At 39.9% G+C, this 27,110-nt stretch overlaps 2 protein-coding genes and 2 non-coding genes across 13 annotated transcripts in view; 1 reads left to right on the top strand and 3 right to left on the bottom strand.

The window, feature by feature from the left end:
- LOC127353641 (double-stranded RNA-specific editase B2-like) overlaps positions 1–12,347 on the bottom strand; it is a 39,009-nt gene extending 26,662 nt beyond the window's left edge. The window contains exon 1 of the mRNA XM_051383093.1: positions 12,072–12,347. Coding sequence (XP_051239053.1) covers positions 12,072–12,174 — 103 coding nt within the window. The 5' untranslated portion in view covers positions 12,175–12,347. The remainder of the gene's footprint in view (positions 1–12,071) is intronic.
- The window catches only part of LOC127354955 (E3 ubiquitin/ISG15 ligase TRIM25-like), a 207,835-nt gene that overhangs the window by 170,047 nt on the left and 10,678 nt on the right, over positions 1–27,110 (bottom strand). The window contains exons 1-2 of one of the 10 annotated variants that reach the window (XM_051385614.1): positions 22,516–22,709; positions 19,727–20,024 (exon numbers count right to left, since the gene is read on the bottom strand). The exons of 1 other annotated variant lie outside the window; for it this stretch is intronic. In XM_051385614.1, the coding sequence (XP_051241574.1) occupies positions 19,727–20,024; positions 22,516–22,694 (477 nt within the window). In that variant the 5' untranslated portion in view covers positions 22,695–22,709. Of the gene's footprint in view, positions 1–19,656; positions 20,279–22,217; positions 22,717–27,110 lie in introns of those variants that run through there. 8 more of the 10 variants (XM_051386194.1, XM_051385690.1, XM_051386358.1 and 5 more) reach the window with 8 other exon arrangements.
- Positions 1,528–1,609, bottom strand: trnas-uga (transfer RNA serine (anticodon UGA)). Its single transcript has one exon. It is a non-coding gene; the product is annotated as a tRNA-Ser (tRNA).
- Positions 5,380–5,462, top strand: trnas-uga (transfer RNA serine (anticodon UGA)). The gene has a single exon. It is a non-coding gene; the product is annotated as a tRNA-Ser (tRNA).

The following is a 27,110-nucleotide window of genomic DNA, read 5'->3' as shown; positions in this document are numbered from 1 at the left end:
CTACTTAAACACTTGGAGTTTCTCCCTCTTTTAGGGACTTTTCACTACTTTCAAAGTTTTTCATACACTCTAGTTTCATTAGCATTAGCAGTTAGCTATGGCTTCTCCCTCTCCCTCTCCTCTGTCCTGCTCAGTGTGTCAGATGTTCAGTTATTCCTCTGCCTCCTTTAAAGATAATGGTACCTGTATTAAATGTAGTTTATTTACTGCGCTGGAGGCGAGGCTTAGTGAGTTAGAGGAACGGCACCGCACCACGGAGATATCTTTAGCCGCTATAGTTAGCCAGCCCCCGGTAGCCGGTGCGGTCCGACCCGAAGGTAGCTTCTGTTAGCTCTGTAGTTCCCCCGGTAGTTCCCGAGCAGCCGGGAAGACAGGGAGGCTGGGTGACTGAGCGAAGGAAGACTAGAACGGCGAAGCCCACAGGTCACCACCAACCGCTTCACGTTTCTAATACATTTTCCCCTCTCAGCGATACACCCGCTGAGGAACCAACTCTGGTTATTGGCAGCTCCATAGTCAGAAACGTGAAGTTAGCGAAGCCAGCGGCCATAGTCAAATGTATCCCTGGGGCCAGAGCGGGCGACATTGAATCAAATTTAAAACTGCTGGCTAAAGATAAACGTAAATACAGTAAGATTGTTATCCACGTCGGCGGTAACGACACCCGTTTACGCCAATCGGAGGTCACTAAGATTAATGTGGAGTCGGTGTGTAACTATGCTAAGACAATGTCGGACACCGTAGTTTTCTCTGGACCCCTCCCCAATGTGACCAGTGATGACATGTATAGCCGCATGTCGTCATTCCACCGCTGGCTGTCGAGGTGGTGTCCAGCAAACGATGTGGGCTTCATTGATAACTGGAAGCCTTTTTGGGGAAAACCTGGTCTGATTAGGAGAGACGGCATCCATCCCACTTTGGATGGAGCGGCTCTCTTATCTAGAAATATGGCGAAGTTTATCTCTAAAACCTGACAGTCCAGAGTTAGGACCAGGAAGCAGAGCTGCTGTCTTACACACTCCTCTGCGCTTTCTTTAGAACAGTCACCCACCCAAAACCCCATAGAGACTGTGTCTGTCCCCCGACCACCTAAACTATTTAAAGAAATAAAAACAAGAGGAGTTCAACATAAAAATCTAATAAAAATTAAAACCAACTCCTCAGTAGCACAAAATAAGAGAATGAAATGTGGGCTGTTAAATATCAGGTCTCTGTCCTCTAAAGCTGTTCTAGTGATGTTACTTTGAGGAAACAATCTTCAAGATGCACCACTCTGTGATCTGCAGGTACAGGAAGTCATTGACTTTGACTCCAGGTAATACTTGGTCAGGAGGGACTAACCTCAGTGCATTAAGTGTACAAACACTGTCTGTACTGTTCCCCGCTGTTCTCACTACACAGCAGGCTCTGGAGAGGAGATGTGTGACCATGCTCAAATCAAGAACTTCATGAAACAGCTCCAGTTAGGAATGAAGTCAATGCTTTTTGTGACTTGTTTAGAAATCAAGATAAGACAAAATATTGCTACGCTGTGAGCAGGGTTTGAACCTGCGCGGGGAAACCCCATTGGATTTCAAGTCCAACACCTTAACCACTCGGCCATCACAGCTTAGAAACCCAACTGTCTAACTGCCAGACCGTAACAACTCAGCAAATTGCGTTCATTCAGTAGGCCTACTTTTAATTACTACGGCCATATTGTGTGACTTTCATGCACACGTTTTTACAGGTTTGCAACAGCTGTGGTGGTGTTCTGTAAGGTGTTGGACTTCAATCCAATGAGGTATGCCTGTGCAGGTTCAAACCCTGCTCACAGTGTGGAAAGGTTAAAGTTGAAACATTTGAGAGATTAGAGCGAATCCAATAACAATGGGCATGTTGTCAGTGCTTTGTCTTGTAAGCATTGAACATTTTTGATGAAATCAAAATAAAGGACTATATCTACCTTGCACTTCAAAAGTATGAGCTGGGAAGCCCAAGTGGTTATGGTAAGTATAGTTGTTTGATAGGCCCGGGTTTAGCTTTGCTAAAGGTGGAAACAAAAGATCCAATCAAACTTGGAAATTGTCATTGCAGCACCTTCAGAGGTTACAAACAAAGAAGACTCTATGACAGGAAGCGATTTACAATGCCAACAATCCTGATATCCCAGGCAGTTTCAGACCCGTTCACACTTTGAATCATGTGACTCTAACGACTGTTACTTCACAGCCAAGTGGACTAGCAACCACAGTCCTTTCATTATGGTCCTTTGGTTTGAGATGTATCTCTGGCAAAACTCTGCAGTTAAAGGTTTAGCGTTAAGCCATTGTTTTTCTACAAATTTTCAGAATTCACAATAAAATGATGCAGCAAATTAGCTATTTTACCTGAATCATGTTTGCAACAAGTGTTTTTGGCCCAGGGTTAAGTCTGCCAAAAGATGCGAGATTTACAATCTTCTGTACGTGTCAAAATTAATAAAATGCTGAATATCCTTTGGGTATAGAGAATGGATGTTTCGTAATCGTCTCTTTCAATGAACACTGCTTGAGATTTAATTTGATTGTGCTTTCTGGCTCTCTCACAAAGTGTGATTACCAAGTGGACTAAATTTTCAATTGATCCTCCTTTAAACCCCGCTCCTTCATCTTGGAGTAAATCTAAGGGATGTAAAGAAAGATCTGTGAAGAGGAGCTGAGCCACCGCATGACCTAATTCCTTGTCAGAAGAGGAAACATTGAATAAACTGCTTTTTCTCAGCTCACAAAGGATCTGAGATAATGTAGACTACAGTTTACAAACTCAACATAAAAAGCAAAACCTTCCCTCTTACCCTTTTATCTTTCATCTCTGAGAAAAATGTGCTCTGACAATGCCACACTTGGAGCTTTGATCACCTCTCTGTAGGTGTGTGGGCGGGTTGAGAAAACAAATAGCTGACAGCACATTCAAGTGAGCACCTAACACCTAAACATGTGCACATTGTGTTCACACAAACACATGCCATACACCCACAAGTACACAGACAATCACAACTGGGATTAACAGACCAAAGTGAATAAAAATAACTAGTTGCTTGCAAATTGCAAACACACTGCACACACAGCAGACTATTCTTCCTAGGAATTATGTTTGTTTTGGACAACGCTGCCGCACAATTCAGATACAATGGGGGGAAAATACTTATAAAGCCCCTACATGTACATTTTTACATGATTATTGAATATTACGAGTAAATCCAATAGCAAAAGCTTTTATTTGTAGAAAAATTACAATCTGAGCAGTCTATGTGCGGTTTTATGTCGGATGGGGTGAATTGCTAGGAGTCAAAAGTCTGAAATTCTTCAAATGTGATGGCTTTCATTGCTTTAACCATGACCTTGGTCCTTGCCTACCTTAACCTAAGTAATTTCCAACATTGTTCAAACCCTGAGAAATCTGTAATTTTGTTCACCTAACACCACGTTTCTTACTTGCTTATGTCTGCATCCCATGTGACATAATTAGGGACCGAGCCAGCGACCGCTGGAGGTCCCTTCTTCTTACCTATTATTTTTAGCCCCCTTTGACTGCATTTTTGCCCCCCTGAACATATACGAAAACTCAATTTTATTTGGCAAAGTTGTCAGGCATGGTGAAAATGGGGATATTCTATGTGTCGCTTTCAGGTTGGCCACTAGGTGGCGCTACTATCATAAAAAATGTGTTTAGGCTTATAACCTCTGCATAGTTTCTCGCAAATTCAAAAACCTCATATCCACGGTGAATGGAGCTGAATCTCCCCATGTAAGCCCCGCTCACTTCCGCCTAGAACTTTTCCGTGTTCCTCCCATGCGCTTTGTCCGATTCGCACAACATTTTTCATGTAGCATGTGGCGACCGTCCTAATAAAAAAGAAATTCAAAGAATTATATGAGATATAAAAAACCCAGCACGATATAAAATTAGCACTTCCTCTGGATTTTTTGTCAGAAAAGGAAGTGGACCATTTCTCCACATTGGTATGTCCGATTGACACCAAACTTGGGTCCATAGTTACTCATGTCTTTCTTAGGCATCATGCACAATTTCAGGTCATCGCCACAAGGTGGCGCTCTTTAAAATGAAGAAGTTTATATCTCTGCAACGGCACGTGTGATTAAAATGAAACTTGGTACGATGATTGCCCATGGCTACCTGAGGCTCACTTAAAAAGGACAAAAAAATCACGCCACCGGATGGCGCTCTGGTGGCATGGTAAATCACTGTGCGGAGACCGTAATAGTTACGAATATGAAATTCACAGGGTCCGTGTAGAGTGGTGCCTGAAGCTCATAAACCAAAAATTGTGTTTGTAGTGTGTAGCGCCCCCTACAGGATAAAAAAACAGCAGCCCCAGTGACACGTTTCACCGATATGTACGAAACTCGGTAGGCACGTGTAACATGCCGGGACGTACAAAAAAGCCTCTTGGACCTATACCCCAAACCCCACGGGAAGTCAGCCATCTTGATTTTCATTTTCACTTTCGGCAAACGAACTCCTCCTAGGGAATTTATCGGATCTACTTCAAAATTTGTCAGTACAGTCAAAAAATGGTGCTGATTCAAAGTTGTGCTATTTGTGACTGTATGTTAAAGGGCATGTCCGTGGCGTGCCCTCAAAGTTGGCCAGGTTGAATTGAATGTCAAACTATGATGCCATTTCCGGCATTTAAGGTTTTAACTAACTGCTCCTACAGATTTTATCAGATTGACTTCAAATTTGATCACTGCAATCTAGAAACATTGGTTATCAAAAGTTGTGCTATTTGTGACTGTACCTTTAACAGCGTGCCCGTGACGACGTGTCGAATTCCACCGATTGGCCATCAAACAGATAGTACTCATATCTTCAATGTACAGTCCCACCCTGAACACGTCCTCATAACTTCAACCTACATGATCCAATCTCAATGAAACTTCACACGTTTGATAACAGCCTCACCCTGAACACATCTACATGACAATATTCAGACATTGTGATCGTGCCACCTACTGGTAACAGGAAGTAAACGGTGTGTGGCGATTTTGAGCTGATTTACGTGAAATTTTCATGTTGTGGTCCACACGTGTTACGATGGCACGTGACGCGGCCGCAGCACGCCCCGAGTTGCGTGGAGTGCGTGGTCCTGCCCAACGCTGCTTGCAGCTTTAATTTATATGCTGATTCAGCTGTGATAGAGAAGCAGTGAGACTTGACAGAAGTGGGAATGAATGAGGTCTAACAGCAAATCAAGGCAGACAACAACCATTGTTTAAGAGTCGATGCTTGAGATCAGAAGAATCTGATTGTTGTGGCACAGAAAATATGTTTGTATATACTTGTTTCTGGTCATAACCAGATCAGTGATTACTGTCAGTATAGTTACTGGGCGCAGCTGTGATGGCTGAGTGGTTAAGGCATTGGGACTTGAAATCCAATGGGTTTTCCTCTTGCAGGTTCAAATCCTGCTCACAGCGAAGAAACTATCTGTGAACACACCCTTTGTGGCATGTGGAGGATATGCTGAGAAAGTGATAATGAATCTGAAGGAGACTGAAGATTTAGTTAATTTATTTCAACACAGTCTGGTTGTTCAAAACACGGAATTAACTACTTCAAACTTCATTAAAACAAATACTCATGGACTTACTGATACGATGGATTATTTAACAGTAACTTAACTAATTAACTGGCTACAAGCTCCTCTTGCTCCGTTTCATACCTCTCCTGGCGCTGAGTCAGAGTCCTGGTTGGAACCGCTGGAAATTCAGCCGGCCTCTATCAAAGCTGAGAACTGCTGGGTCCTCCAGCTCCTACACTAGTAGTGTTTAAACTCCCTGTTCTTTGAGCTCCAAGTCCAGATACAGACAGTTAATGGGACCAGTGGCAGCAGCTAGTACAGTTAACATATGCGTATATCACCGGTAAGCGACCCAGTGTGTTACAAGAGAAAACAACTATCCAACTAATAAAAACTGTGTTGGCTAAGACTCAAACGATTAAGTCGACCATTAGTGGGCAGCCCTATTGTTTTCATTATTTTATAATTGCCTAAAAATAAGAATTGGTGTTTTCATTACTGTAGAATAATGTTTTTATGTACAGCGGTAGTGATTCCTCCATGTTGAACAGTCATGTTTCTATAGTAGCCCAGAACAGACAAACCAAACACTGAAAACGGGGGTCAGTATTCAGTTGGTTGCAATCTACAAGTTCACACTGATTGTTACAATAAAATAAAATAAACCTTTTTTAGACAAAACCACTAATCCAATAATCAATAGCACAAATATCTGTTAATTGCATCCCCAAAGCAGGTTAATATGTTTTGTTACAATTGTCGTGTAAATGGTTAATTAGCCCATAACTCATAATCAATATTAGACTAAACCTGCCTTTTACAAACATGTATTTAATGTGAAGGTGTTTTTTCAGGATTCCTGAAGGATGGAAGTCACAAAAAAAATTTAAAATTACACTTTAGATAAAACGAAAACTAACTAAAACAAAACTGTTCACTAAAACTAACTAAAATGAAGTAGAAATTTACAAGAAATGTCTTCAGTTTGTTCAAATATGTCAACACAACAAGCATCAGGAAGCATTGGTGCATGTTTTAACTAAAACTGGATGTCTACATGACTGTGAGTCAGTGTGTTTGTGTTGTTAATGCTTATTCTGACAAATAACCTCATTTTTATAACAAAAACACTAAAACTATCCAAGAATTTAATGAAATCTAAACTAAAACTAAAAATGTTTAAACAAAACTAAACTGAAGAGGGGAAACCCACTCAAGAAACTAACTGAAACTAAACTGAATTCAGAACAAAATATAAAAAAATGTATAATTCTGTGCTGAACCACCACATAGAGAATCACATCCACCTGTAAATGTTTTCCACTGTGAGGTACAACCAGAAAAAAGTCAATTATCTCTAAAATCAAAACCTTCACTATTTTATCAACGTTATCTAAACTTCAACTTTTTTCCAAACCACATCTGCATGTGTGCACCATTTTGCATACAGCTCTTATTTATCATCTATAATTTAATTGTTGCACTTCACCGTTAGGGATTTTTTACTGCAGATCCATGTCAAATATAATTTTCTTTCCCGCGCAGTGAGAACAGACTACAAAGCTTTTCTAAGTCTAAATTTAGTTCAGTGCAGCAACTCATCAAATCAAACTCCAGCAACAAAGCCAGCCAAAGCTTTAATGTCTGCTTTCAAACCATCAGACTGATGATCATTATTTGGAAAAGAGTGATGAAATTATTGGCTGAAACATATGGTAATGTGCAATGAAATTGCAATGAGAGATAATAACAATGACAGCAATAATCTATGGCAGGCTGTTGACTGCTGACAATGGCCTCGTTTCAACCTTTAATACCCCCCGCCTGCTGCTTTACTGTCACTTTATCAGTTTGAAATATTAGGTTTCATTTGTCTCTAATTGTGGACTGTATCTGTTGTTGGTGAAACATTGTTTTATTTTTAATTTTGTTTATGCAACCGAGTTCGGGGTAAAAGCTATGAGCGGTTAAATTTTATCTGTCACCAATAAAATGTGGCTTCCACTCATCGCGGCTAGTGGAAGAAGGATTGATTTAATTTGTAGAAGAAACTACTCACGGATGAGCGGCTCGTGCTCGTGACAGTGCAGGATGTTAACGTTAACGGCCGTCCTCCCTGGCTTAGACGTAACGTTCGCTAGCCCACCTGGCACCACGGAGAGAGCGTGGTGAGGTTCGATAGAGAAAAAATAGTTCTTACATAAAACTCCTCACAACAAGGTTTGTGGATTATGTGGAGTAACCTGGGTCATGATTTCTCTCGTTTATTTTTGGTGCTTTGAGTACCTTTAAGCTAAGTATGATCTGGTTCCATTATATTATATGAGGTAAATCTCTATGGCTGATATCTCCAAAACTCACACCAAAAAAATCTACATTGGTAAAAAGCACTACAAGTAAGAGGTTCAAAACACAACTTCCACCTTCAGAAAAAAAATATTCGTAGACTTAACACGATTTATAACTTATCTATAACAATTACTTACAAATTAACTCTATACGAACTCACTCCTACTCCCTATTAATGCCTCTTCTGTCCCCCAATCTGAACTCGACCTTGTCCTTCGTCCTCCCCAGATTCAGAGTCCTGGTCGTAGCCGCTGTAAATCAGCTGGCCTCAGTCAGTCTCTGATGAAATCTGTTCTCTCTTGTTTTTCAAATGCACTGTTTTCATTCTCGTTCTCATTATTTACCATTGGGGAAGGACAAGTTACGTAAATGCATTCTTATTTTACTAAAGCTCGTATGAGAATCCCCCCACTGACTTTCACTGTATAACAAATCAACATTATATGAAGTAAAGGAAACTGCCCTTTTTCATTTTTTATGTGTGTGTTTAATATTTTGATCTCTCAATGTGATAGCTTAGGATGAAACAAATGTAATTTTGTTAAAAAACTGAATGAAAATAGATTTTTTTTTCAAAACGCAGTTAATATCCTAACAGATAAGCATGTTGTCTGTCTGGTAGATTCAAACACCACTGGTTTTATCCCCCAGAGAACCAGGATATATGTGTGTGGAAAGAAGGAAAGAGTTGCACTTACCCCTCCTTTGTTATTACCCCCACTGAACTGCCCTTGAGCAAGGCTCTTTACCCCCTGACTGCACCAGTAAAGCCAGTGGTGTCTGGTGGGTATTCAGCAATAATACTGCAGTTTACACACAAATGTAACTTGCGTATTTAACATTTCATGCCACTTTCTTTACATTAATCTGACAGCTTTAGTTACTTTACGGATTAAGACTTTACACTTAAAGAGTTATAAAATATGATGCGCTGTTGTTTATGGATTTAAATAATGTGCTTTGGTGTGTTGGCTTCAAATGTGTAGTTGTCTGTGCCCAGTTGGCGAACTACAAGTGTGTGTTTTACCCCAGCAAACTTTGTGGGTTAAAAAGTGAAACCTTAAAGACTAAATATCCGGGGAAAAAATTCTCTTAAGTGTAAAAAAAGGGCATAAAAGAGTCTAACGTAACTGCCTGAAGCCTGAAAAATCTATAGTTCCTTTTGTGAAGTGAAAAAGATGTCCACATATTTGTGTCTCTCGATATATATCTTTACATTCCTAGTGGATGTAACTCTAAAAGTCCAAACCACTAATTAAGATTGTGGCTGGCTCTCACAGATTACTTAATGACGCAAAATCAGCAAGAAGGAGGATCTACGTGTTGAGTTTTATCATCTCACAGGAGAAACAATAAAAGTAAAATGCAGAAAATGTACACATTTCTCCTTATAGTGTAACTATTTTACATATTCAGCTCCGTTGGGGATCAAAACTCAAACCTTGGCAGCATTTAGCCGCACTTCCCTTCACACTGGGCTGGAGAGGAAATGGGACCCCTTAACTCTCGCAGAGTTAGTGCCACACTTTACCCGCTGAGCATCCCTGCAATTAAGTTAAATGGCCACACAAACCATATTGCTAATGTTTTCATGAAGCCAGAGCCCCAGAGAAGTGTGGAGATTGCAGAATCCATCAGTGAAATTGCACACTGACATGCCCCACTAAGTTTGACTGCACGATGGAGCTCACTTATCCAAAAATGCATCCAATACACAGATATGTCCACAAAACGCGTGACACGTCATCAAAAACCTGACAGACCCATCACAGACAGCAGCTGTTTGTTCCATGTTGGAGAATCATAATCCTCACTGAAAGCGGGACGATCGAATGTTTTCTCCGACCAGATTTCACAGCCAGGAAACGACAGTTTGTTAATTTGACTGAAAAAAGCCGGCAGAAGGGAGGATTTTACAGCCAAATGGCAATTTGTTTTTACTGAAAGCCCGGCAATGACTTCATCCTGTCGTCTGCACACAGAGAACAATCCTTATTAACACAATAATTTCATAATTTGCTTGATGGACTTTGTCCAGTAATTCCCAACAGGGAGAGAGTTTAGTTTCCATGTTACAAAGAAGCTAAAATAATTTCAATTTCAACCCAAATCAGCAAAAGATTTAATTAATTTCAGTGTAGAATTAGGACCTGATTGACATTTTAAACATAAATGTTGTTGAAGCAGCAGTTAGGTTTAACTTAACGACTAGAAAGCTTTATTTTCTACCCAATTTTACCTTTTATGTTTAGCTTAGCATTACGCTACAAGGGTTGTTCTGTTGTATGAAGCTTCAGGAGTTCAGGTTTGGTTCTTTTTCTAATGTAATATCCAATTATCTCATATTTTATGTTATATTTTACAAGTAGACGCACATTACTCAGTGTTATATTCAGAGTAAACAGAGACACTTGAGAAAAAGATGCCACCTTCTGTTTCTAAAAATGACATCTGGCATTAAAGTACAGCTCATTGTCCGATACAGTGGAAGCATTAGCTAAGTGCATTCTGGCCCTATAAAATATAAAATAGTGGGATTTGAGGAACTAAACTGAGTGATGATTTTCTGGTAGCATTTATTTTTCATAAAAAAAAAAAGCCAATGGGTCATTAATGAAAGTGGAATAGGCTTAGCGCACTTTGAATAACCATTGGATTTAATACAAAAAGCCATCATGGAGTAATCTGCAGCGTTTACTGAGGATTAGCATGTGGAGAACAATGCCAGTTTAATCCTAAAAAGGCCCAACTGTTGCCCAGACGACCGTAATTATGATTACAAGAGCACACACCATGATGAGCCATTTCCTTTGTGCACATACGTGTGTGTGATGGAGAGTAAATAGACAGTGAACGTACAGTGTTTTCAGCTTTCCACCAGTTGAGCCTCTGAATGTGAAATGTTAGCAGATATAAATCCACACTCACACTATTGTAAGATCAAAAATGGGATTTTATCGTTTATCTCTGCAGCAAAGACGATGCACGTCAACTTTCTGTCACACTTCTACACATTAAGTCCTCATTCGAATGTTGGAGTGCTTTTATTTTGTAGTTTTTGGATGTAAATTGTGTTTCTTTTACTGCTTCTTTCCAGTTTTAGCCACGTTAGCAGAGGCGTTAAATATCTTGGCAACTATTGGATGAACTGCCACGAAATTAACTACTAATAATAACTTCCATTCATTCAAAACTCTTATTTTTTTGATTCATTTTGTACTTTTACTTTGAGTTTAGTGCTAATTAGCAAATTTTAACATGCTAAACTAAGAGGATGAACATGATAAACATTATACTGGCATGTTAAGCTGCTGATGTTAGCATTTAGCTTAAAACACGGCTTCATCTAAGAGCTGCATGATCGAGTTTCTCCTTTTCTAAGCATAAACAGCGTACGTAGATTAGCCTAGCACGTAGCATATCCAAGTACAGGAGAGGAGGAAGATGACCGAGGTTGGTTCAACTGTAATTTGAGCTGTCCAAAAAGGGGCGGGGCCTATGAAGGGGCCAATTTCATAATGACATTGATCATATTTAGCTGATATATTTGATTGCAATTAATAAGATTAGATTTTTAAGACATATATGAAAAATATCCGTAATTTTCACCCAAATTGTGGTTAAACATAATTTTAATAAATTATTTAAATTGAAAATTATTGTTATTTGACGTTTTGTCCTCTGGGGATTCAGTCTACCATTACAAATGTGATTATTTGGCTCACTATGGGGTAATTTCTGCCTCTAAAGCACCCGTATACATGTGCATGAAACACCAATATAGTGATTTTATCATCCCAAGTTTGTTTGTTACCATGTTTTTTAACTCATTTGGGATACAGAGGACATGTAGCTCTTCCTGAACACAGTTATTGTAAGTTATTGTATTGAATGCAATGTAATATAATCCATATATCATTAAAACTGTAATCTGTTATAGGTTAATCATACTTTAATTTAAAAAAAAAAAGCCATAAAGTAAACAAATAAAGTCTCTTAAGAAAACACAGCTGATAAAAACAAGACGAGGAACCTGTAGATAATTTTAAAGATGCCACAATAAAGTCGCTGTAAACATAAACCATTGATGTTAATGTAAATATATAATCAATAAACAGTCACATAAACTTCACCAAACAACGCCAGCTGCACTAACCTTTGCCTTTACACCTCCTCCTCCTCTTCCTCTTGGACTTTCCTTTCATATCACGGTCTGACCTCTCCATGTTCCTGCAGCACGTCCCATGTACCTGTGCCATTTCAAAGGTGGGGAGGAGGGAGATTTTCTTCTTATTCTTTTTCCTCCCTAGTTTTATCCTCTGCTGCTTCTTCTCTTTCTTCTTGTCTGAAAAGCAGCAAAAAAAAAAACAACCCAAAACCAAGAAATGCTGAGAGAAGATTGAGAGTGCAGCTCTGCAGCGGGGAGCCCAACACTGTGGCTGACTTCCCCCCCCTGCTGCCGGCTTTAGGAGGCAGGCGGCTGCTCAGGCTGTGACATCATGATGAGGAGGATGAGAGGAAGAGCTTTGGTTCGTGATTCAGCATCTGTAGTTATTAAACATCTAAATAATATGCCACGTTGAATTCATTCAGCTGGTGCTTTTTATTCACTGCGATGTAAATATGCAGTAGACTGTAATATGAGAGTATGTTCTCCACTAACGAGTAGTGTAACTAATTAAAAATAACTCCTTACAACCTTAATTTTTACTGTTTTCACTTCAGTCACATCCCTAAATTAATTTATGTAGCTGGCTTACATTCAGTGGTTGGTTTCAGTGGTGAAAGTAACTAATTACAACTACTCACATTACTGTAATTAAGTTGATAGATCGCCCCCGAGAATCAGCCCCCAAGACACGTAAGACCGACATGTATGAAAATTGGTACACATGTGTATCATGATCAAAGAAGCAAAAAAGCCTCTTGGACCCATACCCCAAACCCAACAGGAAGTCAGCCATTTTGAATTTAGTGGTCATATTTGGCGATTTTTTTTTTTTTGCTTTGTATTTGAACGAACTCCTCCGAGGTAATTCTGATCGACTTCAAATTTGGTGAGTGAAATCTCAAGACGTTAACAGTTAAAAGTTGTGCCATCTGTGACTGTACATTGAACGACCTGCCTGTGGTGTGGCGTCGGAGTTTGACAATTCGCCATGAAACAGGAAGTTGTCATAACTTCAGCGTACACGGTCCAATCTTCACCAAACTTCACCCGTTTGATAAGAGTCTGAACACGTCTATAGGACAATATTCAGTCATAGTGATCCCGCCATCTCGAGTGCGAGGGGCTCGATCATCGCTGCTTGCAGCTTTATTTCAATTATATGTTTTTGATTAATGAGCCACTGGTCAGGAAACATGTAATCAAACTACAGTTTTAATCTACAGTTTGACTGTTTTTAGGCAGGTGATGTCCATAAGTTGGCCACCAATGTGTCCTCCTGAACGAAGTAGAAGGACATGATTTCATTTATTATCCACATTGTCAACAAGAAAACAACAACATATAACTGTAACCCCACATTTAATTGGTACTAACTTCTTTCTCACTCAAATGTTTAATGCAGAATGCAAAGAGTCTCTTCAGGCAACACCAAATCTATAGTGCCTGGACCAAAACATGGCAAATCACTGGTTAAGTCCTATAATATCTAAATAATAAACAGATTCTACTTCTTTCATTACATTTAGTAGCAGTTATAACTATGATATGAACTAAAAAAATAAACCATTCTGGAAAATGCAGCATTATCCACACATAAATAAACATATCATATGTAGGAGTTATAAATACTGCATGCATCCTGTAATATGCTACATTTACACACACGTGTTAAACATTAAAGCACTGAAATGTGGGTTAGAAAGATGCTCCTGCTGTGTCGTTTCTGCAGCAGCAGGAGACAAACTGAGCTTCTGCAGCACTTTTATCTTCTTTGTCTCCTGCTTGATCTGCTGGCTGCGAAATAAAATTAAAACAAAGCAGTAAAATAAACAACAATTGTCGTATGTATTTCCTTTTATGTACAAATTTACTTTGTTATAATTTAATGAAAAACTGACAGTTATTTAGTGTTCAGTCTTAATTAACTGAGTGGAGTTCTTCTCATAATTATCTTATCTTGGTATGTATTTCTGTGTTGCCTAACCTCTCTTCTTCTTTTTTCAATTTGAATGTGAAAATTAAAAAAAATGTCCAATCATAGCTGATTTGAAACAATTCAATTATTAAAAGCACATAAAATAAGATAATTGTCCCATTAACTGTGTTTTTCATTTAATTATGACACAATGAATACATACATAGAGAAAATATTAAAATACTAAAAAAACTAACAATGTGTTTTGTATTTCACTTTATTTCTCTGTTTGATTTGTTTTTTATTTTGGCACTTTAAATCTTCCATAGAGGTACTTCATATTCATATTCACAGACTCGGTCTATAAGTCTGATTTACTGAGGCATAAAAAAAGCTGATCTATGTAAAGTGAAAATAAAACAGCAAAGTAGGATAAAGTTAATGAGTCGAAGTCAGTTGAAGAAGTTTTTTGCTAAATCAACCTCTTCATCCAGCTCTCTCGCCGGTGGGTCCAACAGTACCGACCACTCTCTCTAGTTGAGATCCCGAAGTTTCCAAATGTAGCTGAAATGTAGGAAAATGTGTATAAAACTATACAAGAAAGAGGTCAGTATGATCAATACACAGATAATCATTACCTAATGATTAATTAATTGGATCTCCCTGTCTGTTCTTCAGTAATTTATCATTATCTATCATATATTCCTCCATTAGGAATTATTAGAGAACAGTTCAGCAGTTATCAAGTACCTGAGTCGTTCCTCACTTGTTTATATATTAAGTATCATGAACTAATCATTAGATACTCTAATTTAAATATTAGTTACTCATTAATTAATTGATCACTGGCAGGTTCCTCATTTGTTCCCCGGTAACTACTTTAAAAGTTCTGTGTCCCTTTTTGTGCCAATTATACACGAGAATATTCAGCGCCTTCACATCGATGAAGAGCTGATACAGATTATATAGCGTACGTGACGCTGTCAGCAGTGCGGAATAAGATGCTTTTAACAACCTTAAAGAGGGAAAAACTGGATTTTAATTGGCGAAAACATAAATAATGAACCACAGACCCATTCGTATGTCAGGTCTTCTGCTCCAGGTTGAACTGTTCACTTCACTATTTTGCATCATAATGCCACTTTTGCATAATCTTCTCCACTTCACCTTTACTGCCAATTAACAGCCCCCGTTTAATCCCTGCCAATCACCTTTTTCTCAAACTGATAATCTGACTGCTTTACATCCGAACTAAGATCCGAATCTGTTTCGCTCCCCGACACCATTTTATTGCCGCTATCACCGCATTTCATCACTTCACCCCTCCTCTCTCTCCGGCCTGTGCAGTGTTTTCACTCCTCTTGGTTTTGCAGGTTTCCAGTGACTGACTCCCTCTTCAGAGGATTAGCGAGATGCTGCTGCGCCTTCTTTTGTTTATCTCCAGGTGTGCGCTGAAGGTGGTGTGCCGTATGGATCGTGCCGAGCCTCTGGGATTCACATTCCTTGTAGTATTTCACCTCACTGATTCCCAAGAGCTCCACTGCTGCGTTCTCGTGTTTTATCTTTGAACTGTCTTGCTTTTTAACTACACTGTGCAGCACCTTTAATCTACCTTTGTGTGTGAAACCTGCTTTATAAATAAAACTGCCTTGCCTCGTAGTTTCTTATGAAGTGCCTTCAGTCAACCTTGGGTTGTAAGGAAATCATTGATTTGACTTTTGATTTGATTTGACTTTTGATTTGACAAACTACTGTTTCATAACGAACTTTATTCTCTACTGACCCATTTTTGGGGCGAGCTAAACATGCAAGAGTAATAATAATGAGAATACGTTTTATTTTTAGAGCTTTTCATGATACTCAAAGGCTCTTCACTTGGAAGGAGTGTGGTGGGTGGAGCCGGTCAGTGAGGTAGGAGTGGGGGGGCCTGGATATGGAGGGCTTTGTTGTGGAAGACAGGGGTGATGTGGTCTTGGGAACGGGTTAATTCTTATTTAACACGTAATTTGAAATGTATTTCATAAATGTAAAAGCAACAAGTGGTGGCTTTGCTGTGAGTTTTATGCTGAACTGATGTCCTGTTGTTTTGTCATTGTTAACCCGTTTCCACTCTCAATACTAAGCTAATATGCTGGATAACTGACAATCTTCTCACTCTGCAAAATAACTGTCCAAACACTGAAAAGAAAAGGTTTTATTATAATTATTGATATGCCACAGCTTCATCAGGTTTATGTTGGATCTCTGCTCTAATTAGCTGCCTTACTCCTCAACACTGTGAAAGCTTTACCCTGAAGGCTGATAACACCAGAGGCAAACTGATGGATGTGGTTCCCACGATTTAATACCCTTAAAGCATCCATTAATCTTCCAAAACTTTTTTTAAAGCATAATTTTATTTGTCTAAAACCAAACTTTTCTGGAGTTTCAAGGCTCCTGGGACCTCCGGGAAATAAAGAAAGGACACAAACCACCGCCCCCGCCTGAAAACAGTGTACATGCACGACTGCATTTGATGCCAAGTGGATGAAGGTGAGCTAGAAATAACATTACGGAGCGTGCACGCAGACGCTCCGGAGAACAACCTGCAGAGAAGTGTGCAGCTCTCTGATGTGAGCATCCATGTGATAGAAAACAAAATATTAGGGGTAAAAATAATAACATGTGTATCATCTCCTCCTGCTGTGTCCAGACATCCAAACTGTTAAAGGTGAGATAAAGTGGATGCGAGACTTTTAGCATCACGCAGACAAAACAGAGGAGAGGCTATTATTGCGTCTGATGAAACAACAGATAGATTGTACTGTATTTCAGCCTGTGGCTAAGATCCCACAGGGCACGGAGAATGAAGTGCTCTTCAAAATGAGCTCAACATCCCAGCAAATAGGACACAGGAGCTTCCCCGTGCACTCCTGAGGCCAAACATTATACTGTACATTAGATCCATCTCACTGTTCCTCTGCAAGGAGCCGCTGCTGCAGCAGCCTGCAGGCTCTCGCCGGCTTCTTCAGTCAGATTTGGCTGCATGTACGGGACAAATGAAGGTGTGTTGTTGAGTCATCTGGACATTTGTACAGAATTACCACATTTATGATTTTCTCTCTGTCTCTTTAACTCTCTCTTCTCCTCAGTCTTCACTTCCTTTGCCTGGTTTTGAGACATATGTGTGTTTTTATTGGACTGTTTCCTGTTTGAATAATAACAACATTTTAGTTTTTTTAATTAAATCCACTATTTTTATTTCTATATCCTCTTTCAAATGATTTTTTTATTCATATAAAATTAGACATTAGGAGGTTTGTGCCGTGTTGCATCCAATTGCTGTCAGCATCTGTGTCTTTTTTTGTGCGACCACTAGGGGGTGCCAAAGTGTTAAGTTCAGGTTTTACACATATTGGCTTTAAAGCAACATTATGTAACTTTTCTACCATGAAATAATAACAGCTTTGAACAAGTGTGTACTGCTTTAAGGCAGTAAGTCACGCACCACCAACTATGTCACAGATTTTGGTGAAACTCGATCGTAATTTATGGAGAAAATGTTTTCTTGTTTTCTCTCTCATGTCCTCTGGATGCATCTGTGATTTATAGAGTTTCCTGATAGACAGTAACGTAACTGCTGCTAAATGTAGCTGCTCTTAGCTAGTTAGCTTAGCCGTACTGCCCCAGGCGGCTGGGACCGGGTGCTCAAAGGACAGAGACCGACTGATAAATGCTCTTCTGCTTTTAAAACATGAACACTGAACTTTGTGGTGTTTCAGGAGGAAAACTGCCTCAGTTATTCTCTCATATTAGTTTCACATTTTCAACATCAGCTCTGTACGAGACTCTGGAATGAAGACAAGAAGAAAATACTTTATTTATGTTTGTTTATTCATGATTTAAACCTTCAGTATGTTCACACATCCATCAGTAAAGTCTGTTCAGTGACTCAGATTCACTTCATCCACACAATCAATTTGTTTGATCAGAATCTCAGCAATGTAAAAGAAAATAATAAATTATCTCCTTATTGATTATAATCATGATAATTACAGTTTTATACCTCAGAGAACCTCATTTGTATGTTGATTTGAACAATAACAACATTTGGTCTTCCAACAGTTATAATAGATTTTATACAAAGTTAAACAATATTAAGAACAAAATATCTACAATAAAAGAAGGTCTGGAGCTTTAACTGTAAAGAAACAAAGTGGAAGAGAAACAATAACAAATACATCAATACAAATATTCAACAAACATTCAGAGCAAACAGAAGTTTATATTTTCATACAGAGAAATGTCAAATATCATCATGAGCAGTGATAGCCTCCATGGTTAAACAGACACAGGAAGGAGCTCCAACTAAAGAAAATCAAACATTTACAGAACAACTAATGAGAAGATGTCAAAGTACCGCCCACAATGTTTGATTGACAGGTGATCAATCAGCTCTTAGATTCCAAAACATGCAGAAAACATTAGTTTATGGACTAAAACATTGATCCTCAAATGATTACTTTTCTATTTGAGTTTACAGATCTCAGCAGTGCCTCCAAAACCAGGAAAGGCCAAAGTCCAGCATAGAGAGGCTGAGTGAATGTGGTCTGGACTCTGTGGAGGAGAGTCATGGTTTCAGAGATGCTGTAGAAGGACAGAATACCTGCACTGTGATCCAGATACACTCCAACTCTGGAGGACTCAGGACCTGAGACTGGAGTTTTGGACATTGTTGTACCAAAAGTTATAACTGTTGTTGTTACATCTTAAAGCCCAAGATTTGTCATTGTATCCAAATCTACATTCATTTGACAATCCTTCTCTGCTGATATTCTTGTATGCGACTGCTACATCAACTCCTTCCCCTCTCCACTCCACCTCCCAGTAACAACGTCCAGTCAGACTCTCTCTGCTCAGGACCTGCCAACATCTATTGTATATATCTGCATAAACAGTTAAGAAATGATGTAGGGAATTAGAAGAAGACTGATGTTGACTCATTAATGTTGCTTTTCTGTCCCCCTCAGATAATAACAGCCGTCTGTGTGCTGTGTTTGGATCCAGTGTGATTTCATGTGAATATCTTAAGAATCCAGCTCTGGTCTTGGGCTCTGGTTGTGGCAGTAAAACATCCACTTCAGTCACTGTCAGTGAGACGTTTGTCCATTTCTCTCTCAGAACGACCTGTAGTTTATCTCTGAGCTCTGAAACAGCCGCTGTCACATCCTCAAAGTACCTCAGAGGACGGATATTGATGCTGGATGTAGATTCACTGAGTGCTGACAGTGAGGGGTAGTTGTGTAGAAACTGGGTGTGGTCCTCTGTGTGAGACAGCTTCTTCAACTCAGCGTCTTTCCTCTTCAGCTCAGTGATCTCCTGCTCCATCTTCTCCTGAAGCTCTTTGACTCGACTCACTTCAGTTTCCTGCTGGGATCTGACCTGCTGCCTTAAATCAGAGCGGCTTTTCTGGATGAGACGGATCAGCTCAGTGAAGATCTTCTCATTGTCCTCCACTGCTTTATCAGCAGAGCGATTGATAGCCTCCACCTCCTGTTGAAGCTCCTTCACATCTTTCTCTCTGTCCTGGGATTCTCTGCTGGATGTTTTGTCGACTCACCTCGAGCTCTCTCTGCCTCTCAGTCCTTTCTGCTGCAGCTGAGACTGTGTTGTGGCCTTTATGTTCATCCACAGAGCAGAGATAACAGATACACTGCTGATCAGTACGGCAGAACATCTTCATCACCTCATCATGACGATAGCAGATGTTCTCCTGGAGCTTCTTGGAGGGGTCCACCAGCTTGTGTTTCTTTAATGGAGCTGCATCAAAGTGAGGCTGGAGGTGTTTCTCACAGTAAGAGGCCAAACAGAACAGACAGGACTTGATAGCTTTCAGTTTTCTCCCAGTGCAGACATCACAGGACACATCTTCAGGTCCAGCATAGCAGTGATCAGCAGGAGCAGCTTGGAGTCCAGTCTTCTTCAGTTCCTCCACTAAAACTGCTAACATGGTGTTTTTCACAAGGACAGGCCTCGGTGTGAAGGTCTGCCTACACTGAGGGCAGCTGTGGATTCTCCTTTCATCCTCTTCATCCCAGTGGGTTTTAATACAGTTCATGCAGTAGCTGTGTCCACAGGGAATAGTCACTGGATCCTTCAGTAGATCCAGACAGATCGAACAAGAAATTGTTTCTCGGTCCAGCTGAACTCCTTTCTGCGCCATTTCCCCTCTCAGTCACAAAGACTGTCTGAGTTTCACTTCTTTATAAATGAAACTAGTTTGATCTCTGATCTAAACAGCATGTGTTTCTGTAGCGAATGGGGCCTGTCGGCTCTTTCACGTCACCACATGTTGGTTACACCCATCCTTCAAACTGTAGATCTACAGGGAACAAGGACATATATGGACAGAGTGAAGCTCGCTGTGTTTGAGAGCAGGAAGAAGAGGGAGGAGATATCAAACTGTGATTCAGTCCAGGAAGAGGAGCCACTGTGTTGATTTTTTTGTTTTAAATAAACTTTATTGTGATTTTACATGAGAATATTACAAGAGTTTCACAATAAAGTGCATCAAGTGTCAAAGTGCAAAAGAAAACATTTATAAAGTGCTCATGAACTAGAGTACAAAGGAGTTGGAGTTCTTAAAAATATGTTTTCTTCCCCATTTATTTTACACTTCTTTAAAAATACATTGATAACTCAATAAAATTACATAAATATCCTGAATTTACATGCTCATTCATACAGAAAGTCATTTTTCCCCTCAAAAAAAGGACAATTTAAAATTAATTAGCAAATCTATGATTTCTTTTGTAGATATTTACTGATTATATATTCAATTAAACTGTTAAATTCCAGTTTAATGTTGTTAATACATTTCTAAAATTATGTGAAATTTGTAAAACTTAACACAAAAAAAAATTGTGTTCTGTAATTGTACATGGATTTGTTTGTTAATTGACAGATATCATATATTCACAGATATTGACCATAATTTCTGTAATTTCACAGGAAATGACTTATTAGGGACCGAGCCAGTATCAACTGGAAGGTCCTTATTGTTTTTGCTAAAATTATTATTATTCTTTCTAGGAACATTGACTGCATTTTTGACCCCATGAACATAAACATCGGAGTAATTTTATTTGGCAAATTTGTCCGGCCTGGTGTAACTTAGATATTCTATGTGTCGCTTTCAGGTCAGCCACTAGGCAGGCCACTAGGCGGTGCTACTTTAGGCTAATAACTCCCGGATTGTTTGTTGCACATTCAAAAACATTATCCACGCGTTCAGTGAATGGAGGTGCACCTCTCTATATAAGCCACGCCCACTTCCGCCTAGAATCTTTTTCCGCCAGGAGGATGTCCAAAAACTACTTTTTCGTGTTCCTCCTACGCGCTTTGTCCTATTTGCACTAAACTTTTCACGTAGCATCTGGGGACCGTCCTGACAACAAAAGTATTTTGAAGAATTTTGATATTTCAAAAAATAAGCAAGTTATAAAATTAGCACTTCTTGTAGCTTTTTCGTCAAAACAGGAAGTGGACCATTTCTCCACATTGGTATGTCTGATTGAGACCAAGCTTGGGTCCATAGTTCCACGTCTTCCTTAGGCATCGCGCACAATCATGAACAAGGTGGCGCTCTTGAAAAGGAAAACGTTTATATCTTCGTATAGGCACGTGTAATTAAAACGAAACTTGGTACGTTGATTGCCCATGGCTCCCTGAGGCTCCCTAAACAAGGTGTCAACAATCTGCCTTTAGGTGGCGCTCTGGTGGCAGGTTAATTAGCTTGTGCAGAGACCATAATAACAATTTATATGAAATTCACAGGGCACGTGTAGACTGGTGTCTGTAGCTCACTTACCAAAAATCGTGTTTGTAGCGCCCCCTACAGTATTTCAACAAAGCAGCCCCAGCACCACGTTTCACCGATGTGTATGAAACTCGGTAGGCAGAAAAGCCTCTTGGACCCATACCCCAAAACCCACAGGAAGTCAGTATTTTCATTTTCATTTTCACTCTCGGCTGCCATTTTGTTTGTCATTTTCACTTTTTGGGCTTGTATTTGAACAAACTACTCCTAGGGAATTTATCGGATCTGCTTCAAAATTGGTCAGTACAGTCAAAAAATGTTGCTGACTGAACGCCGTGCTATTTGCGACTGTATGTTGAAGTGGCGTGCAGAGATAACAGATACACTGCTGATCAGTACGGCAGAACATCTTCATCACCTCATCATGACGAGAGCAGATGTTCTCCTGGAGCTTCTTGGAGGGGTCCACCAGCTTGTGTTTCTCATAGGCAGGTGATTCAAAGTGAGGCTGGAGGTGTTTCTCACAGAATGAGATCAGACAGACCAGACAGGACTTGATAGCTTTCAGTTTTCTCCCAGTGCAGATATCACAGGACACATCTTCAGGTCCAGCATAGCAGAGATCAGCAGGAGCAGCTTGGAGTCCAGTCTTCTTCAGTTCCTCCAGTAAAACTGCCAACATGGTGTTTTTCACCAGTACAGGTCTCTGTGTGAAGGTCTGCCTACACTGAGGGCAGCTGTGGATTTCCTTCTCCTTGTCTTCATCCCAGAAGCTTTTAATACAGTTCATGCAGTAGCTGTGTCCACAGGGAATAGCCACCGGATCCTTCAGTAGATCCAGACAGATTGAACAAGACATTGTTTCTCGGTCCAGCTGAACTCCTTTCCGCGCCATTTCACCTCTCTGTCACAATGTGTGTCTCAGATTCACTTCCTTGTAAATTAAACTAGTTTGAGCTCTCATCTAAACAGCATGTGTTTATGCAATCAATAGGGGGTGTGTCTCTTCACCTGTTGGTTACACCCATCTTCAAACTGCAGATCTGAAGGGGAGGGAACAAGGAAATATGTGGACAGACTAGAGCTGAATATCACGTTTTGCTTTGCCTAGACATGAAAAGAACACCTGTATGAACACCATGATACATAACATGAAACAAACTACAACCAGGAAAAAACATTTCTACTCTTCCTCTTTACTTATACGTGACTCCTCAGTGAATGGGGGTGTGTCACTTCACCACATGTTGGTTACACCAGAGCCCGTCTATGGAGAGCCTGGCCATTCTCTATTAAAGGGACACTTCTCCCATTTGCATTAAGCTTTGTATTATTAGAACCCCAGTCATATTTTTGAATGGTCGTGCATCATTCCCTCACTTTCCCTGAGAGGGGAGAAATAAGGATTTCAGTGTTGCACGTCCTGCTTCCAATGATGTAAAAATCGTCATTTTGCGTCATTGGAAGCAGGAAGTCTCATATCTCTGTAGAGTGGGTGAGACTACAAACACTACTTCCTCATTTTTTTTTTCACTCACGCTACAGACCTATTACAGATCAGTGGGTGGGACTAAAAAATATAACCGCCATCTTGTTTGGAAGCTAAGCGGAGGTGCTGACGAGCCAGACATTACGACTATGGTAATCAATCTAATATGGAAGAAATTTCGAAAGTATGATGGTCGAATCAGATGTTCGTGGCTACCTTTATGAGCCATAATATAGCGAGCAGCGACCTGCCTGTCGCGGACGAGGAGCCCGGACTGGCTCTCGCTGTGGCGGACTGCTGGTGCCTGTGCTCTCGCTGTGCGCCTACGGACACACAGACGTCTGACTGTAAAGTGAGTGTTTCTATTTTCTGTCTTATAACAACGTGGCATGTATGTACACAATTTGTTCAAGCATTATCACAAAGTTATTCCCGGTTAATACGTAACGCCAGCCAACTGAACTAACGTTAGCTTCTTTACTGCACAAACAGATTGTGGCACGCTCAACACAAAGACCATGCATCGCTAACTGTGTGCTCAATGTCTTGTAGACAATATCGCCTAACAGCCTTTCTGGAATGGGTCCTGTAAGGCGAGAGATTGGGTCGAGGCCATCGTGTCGTTTTACCTGCTGATGTGGTTCAGGCTATCTATCAAAAACATCCAGCTCCAGATGGCCAGTACTGCGGCACCGAGGAGTTGAGGACGCTCAGGAGGAACTATAACTGTCATTGTTAACATATTTATTTTTGTTGTTGTTGATATATTTCTGTAAATAAATGGTTTACATTCACGTTGTTGTAGTCCTTGATAGTGTTAGTGGGAGCGGCTTGCGGAGCTGTGCATTGTGGGGGTTAATGTCTTTAATACAAATGCGCCCTAAAGTCACATTTTCTCGGTCAAATAGGCACCAATTTCAAAATATACGTTTCATTTCGACTACATATATAACCAACTTTCAATAAATATTAATGTTTCCACGGGTGAAATGCTACTTTAAGTCCCATTGTACCGAATTTTGGTTGCAGTTCCACCAGAGGTCCACTGGGGGCGATCGCCCATGAGTGCAGAATGAATGGGAGCAGATGGAGCTAGATGGCTAAATTTGTCTCTTTCACCTGATTGTCGTTGAGAAATCTCAGATTTGATTGTAGTTTTTAAAGTTCAACATGGGTTATAGGTCGAAAGTTGAATGAACGAGTTCTTATGTCCTTTCCATTTCTTACAGGACGATTTGTTGTTGCCCCTAACGCGCTAGCATTCTGCTAATGAACGCTGATTGGTCAGTGAAGGACTGATTACGACCAGAGATCCCGCTTGATGGCATCGTGGTATCCGAAGCGGGACCAGAATGTTAAGGCAGATTTTTTTTAACATAGCAACTTTTTTTGGGGTTGCTGGCACTTTTATCTGCCTATCAAAGAGACTCGAGGCTTGCCGTAAAGCGGTATCTCTGGCCGTACGATGTGTATGACGGACGTCATTGACTTTTTAAAAGACTTTAAAGCAAATAAGTGACTCTAAAAAATCTAACACCCAGCAATGTGTAATTTCTTTGCATCCCCTTTCGAATGCAACATTCAAATTACTAGACAAAAAATTATATCCTGAGAAAAGTGGATTTTGAGGGTATAGCTCCATAGACCGCGATTCATTCTGCACTCATCCTGTGAGCGCCCTCATATGGAACCAGAGTGGAACTGCAACAGTTCAGAACCCGGAAGTTTCACATCTACCTTAACGGTTGAGAGAAACTCAGTACAAGATACTTCACAGGCTGCATATTACTCGTTATTTTAAACAAAATTGACCACTCCATTTCCCCTCTGTGTAACAAATGCAACTTGAAAGGGGACGTATTTCCATTACTTGGGAATGTAAACTGATTTCCAGATTTTGGACACTTATTTCAAAAGTAGTCAGTGGGATATTTAAAGTAAAATCGAGAAGACCCTGGGGTCTTCCTCCAGGCCTTCCGTCTAGGGACTGCATCTCACTGCATCACATTGTAAGCTCTTGAAAACTCCTTCTAGTTGCTGAAAATGTATACGAAAAACTGGATCAAAGTTTTCACCTAGTGTCACCCTTTGGTACAGGAGGTTTTTAATATCCTCCCTCATGAAAGGCTACAAGCTGTCGTAAGGGTAAGGATGAGTTATTCTTAAAAATATGGACGCCCTTCAGATTATATACCTGCAGATCTGAAAAATCTTATATTAAGGGGCAGACAGTTTCTGATTGGAATAAGACCTCCGCCTCCCTCAAATTGAGGGACACAGATAGGCTGCATACGGTTACCCTCAACTCATGACGCGGACGGAGACAAACTAGTACGTACTTTTCATCATATGTCATTATCACTAATATTTTTATTGTATTATTATTTTTTATTTTATTTTATTTTGTATAACGTGCTGTCTAATGGGTCGGGGTGGGGGGTTTGTCTTTGTTATGTATTATCTCTGCTTAAAAACAATAAAATGTGTCAAAAAAAAAAAGAACCCGGAAGTTTACAGAGAGTGGAACTTCTCTCCTTATTAGACATTCTCTGGTTACACCCATCTTCAAACTGTAAATCTAAAGGGGAGGGAACAAAGAAATACATGGACTGTGGACAAACTGTCATTCATTCCAGGAAGAGGAGCTGTTTCAGAGAAATACTGTATGTTTAATATTTCTCTTTTAGAAACACTGGTCACTTCAGCATTTAGGAGGTAAACTCTTCTCAGAATCAGAGGGTTTGGAGGTGACTCCCCAGTTCTCAATGTCACTAATATGTCCTGTAACTCAGTTAAATAAAACCTTTTAAATGTTTAGAATAACTGAAATACAACAAATCAAAAACAGATAACTGACTTTGAATTTTCTGATTTTCTAGCTCAAACAGTTGAAGCCTCATATTATGTTTTCATGTCTTTGAATTTTGTCCTCAATGTCTTCACTGCAGCCAATGGGGACAGCAGTTTATAGTTCAATGCAGACGGTTTTTGTATAATATTTAAAGTATACTATTTTTTGTATTTTATTTTGATCTATTATCTGGTTTTATTCTGTGAGTGTGAATTCTATAGGTTGCAGATAACAAAGCTCTCGTCCAGGGATCCATTGAGGAGACCACGATGGGAATAAATGGAAAGCAACCCAGAGTCCAGGATCAGTATCAAAGATCAGTGTGATGTTACAAAAGTGTGATGGCATCATCTTTTGGATGATGGACATTATTGCTCCCTCTGCACTTGCACTGATATTGGACTCCATGTGTTATTCATTCAAAGAGATGCTTTTAAAGTTTTCTTTGTTGTTGTTGTTTCTTTTAGACAGTGATAGTGGTTCTCTGAGCTTTTAACTTTGATGAATATCAGGGGTATAAACAGACATTTTAGACTCAGTGATAGGTTAAATACCAACCTATATATAATTCTATCCAATTATTTACGAAAGTGCCACAATAATGTAATATATTTGAGTTCAAATATCTTCATTTGGGGGATTGTCCAATTAACTATTGTTATATCAGAGCCATGAAACCGGGCTCAGCAGCTTCTATGGACATAGCTAAAGGCAGAGGTGAATACAGCCAAAGAGGACGATGGAGGAAGCCAGGAAGAGAAAAGGGAAGAGGAGCTGCAGGAGTAGAGTAAATGTGGGTCTGGCTTTTAGTGGTTGGTTGTGAAATAAAAGTCTGCAGACAGACGGCGAGCTGGCCTTTCTTGCTGTGTCTTGTATTGTTGCACTGTAGCTTGATGTTTGGTTTATTGCAGTGATAACAAATGCACACGTGTCCATATTAATGACACCGATAATGCAACTGGGGGCAAATC

The sequence above is a fragment of the Dicentrarchus labrax genome, unplaced genomic scaffold (assembly GCF_905237075.1).
Source record: "Dicentrarchus labrax unplaced genomic scaffold, dlabrax2021, whole genome shotgun sequence".
In the NCBI taxonomy this organism is placed as follows: Eukaryota; Metazoa; Chordata; class Actinopteri; family Moronidae; genus Dicentrarchus; species Dicentrarchus labrax.
This window is presented reverse-complemented; position numbering and strand designations above follow the sequence as displayed.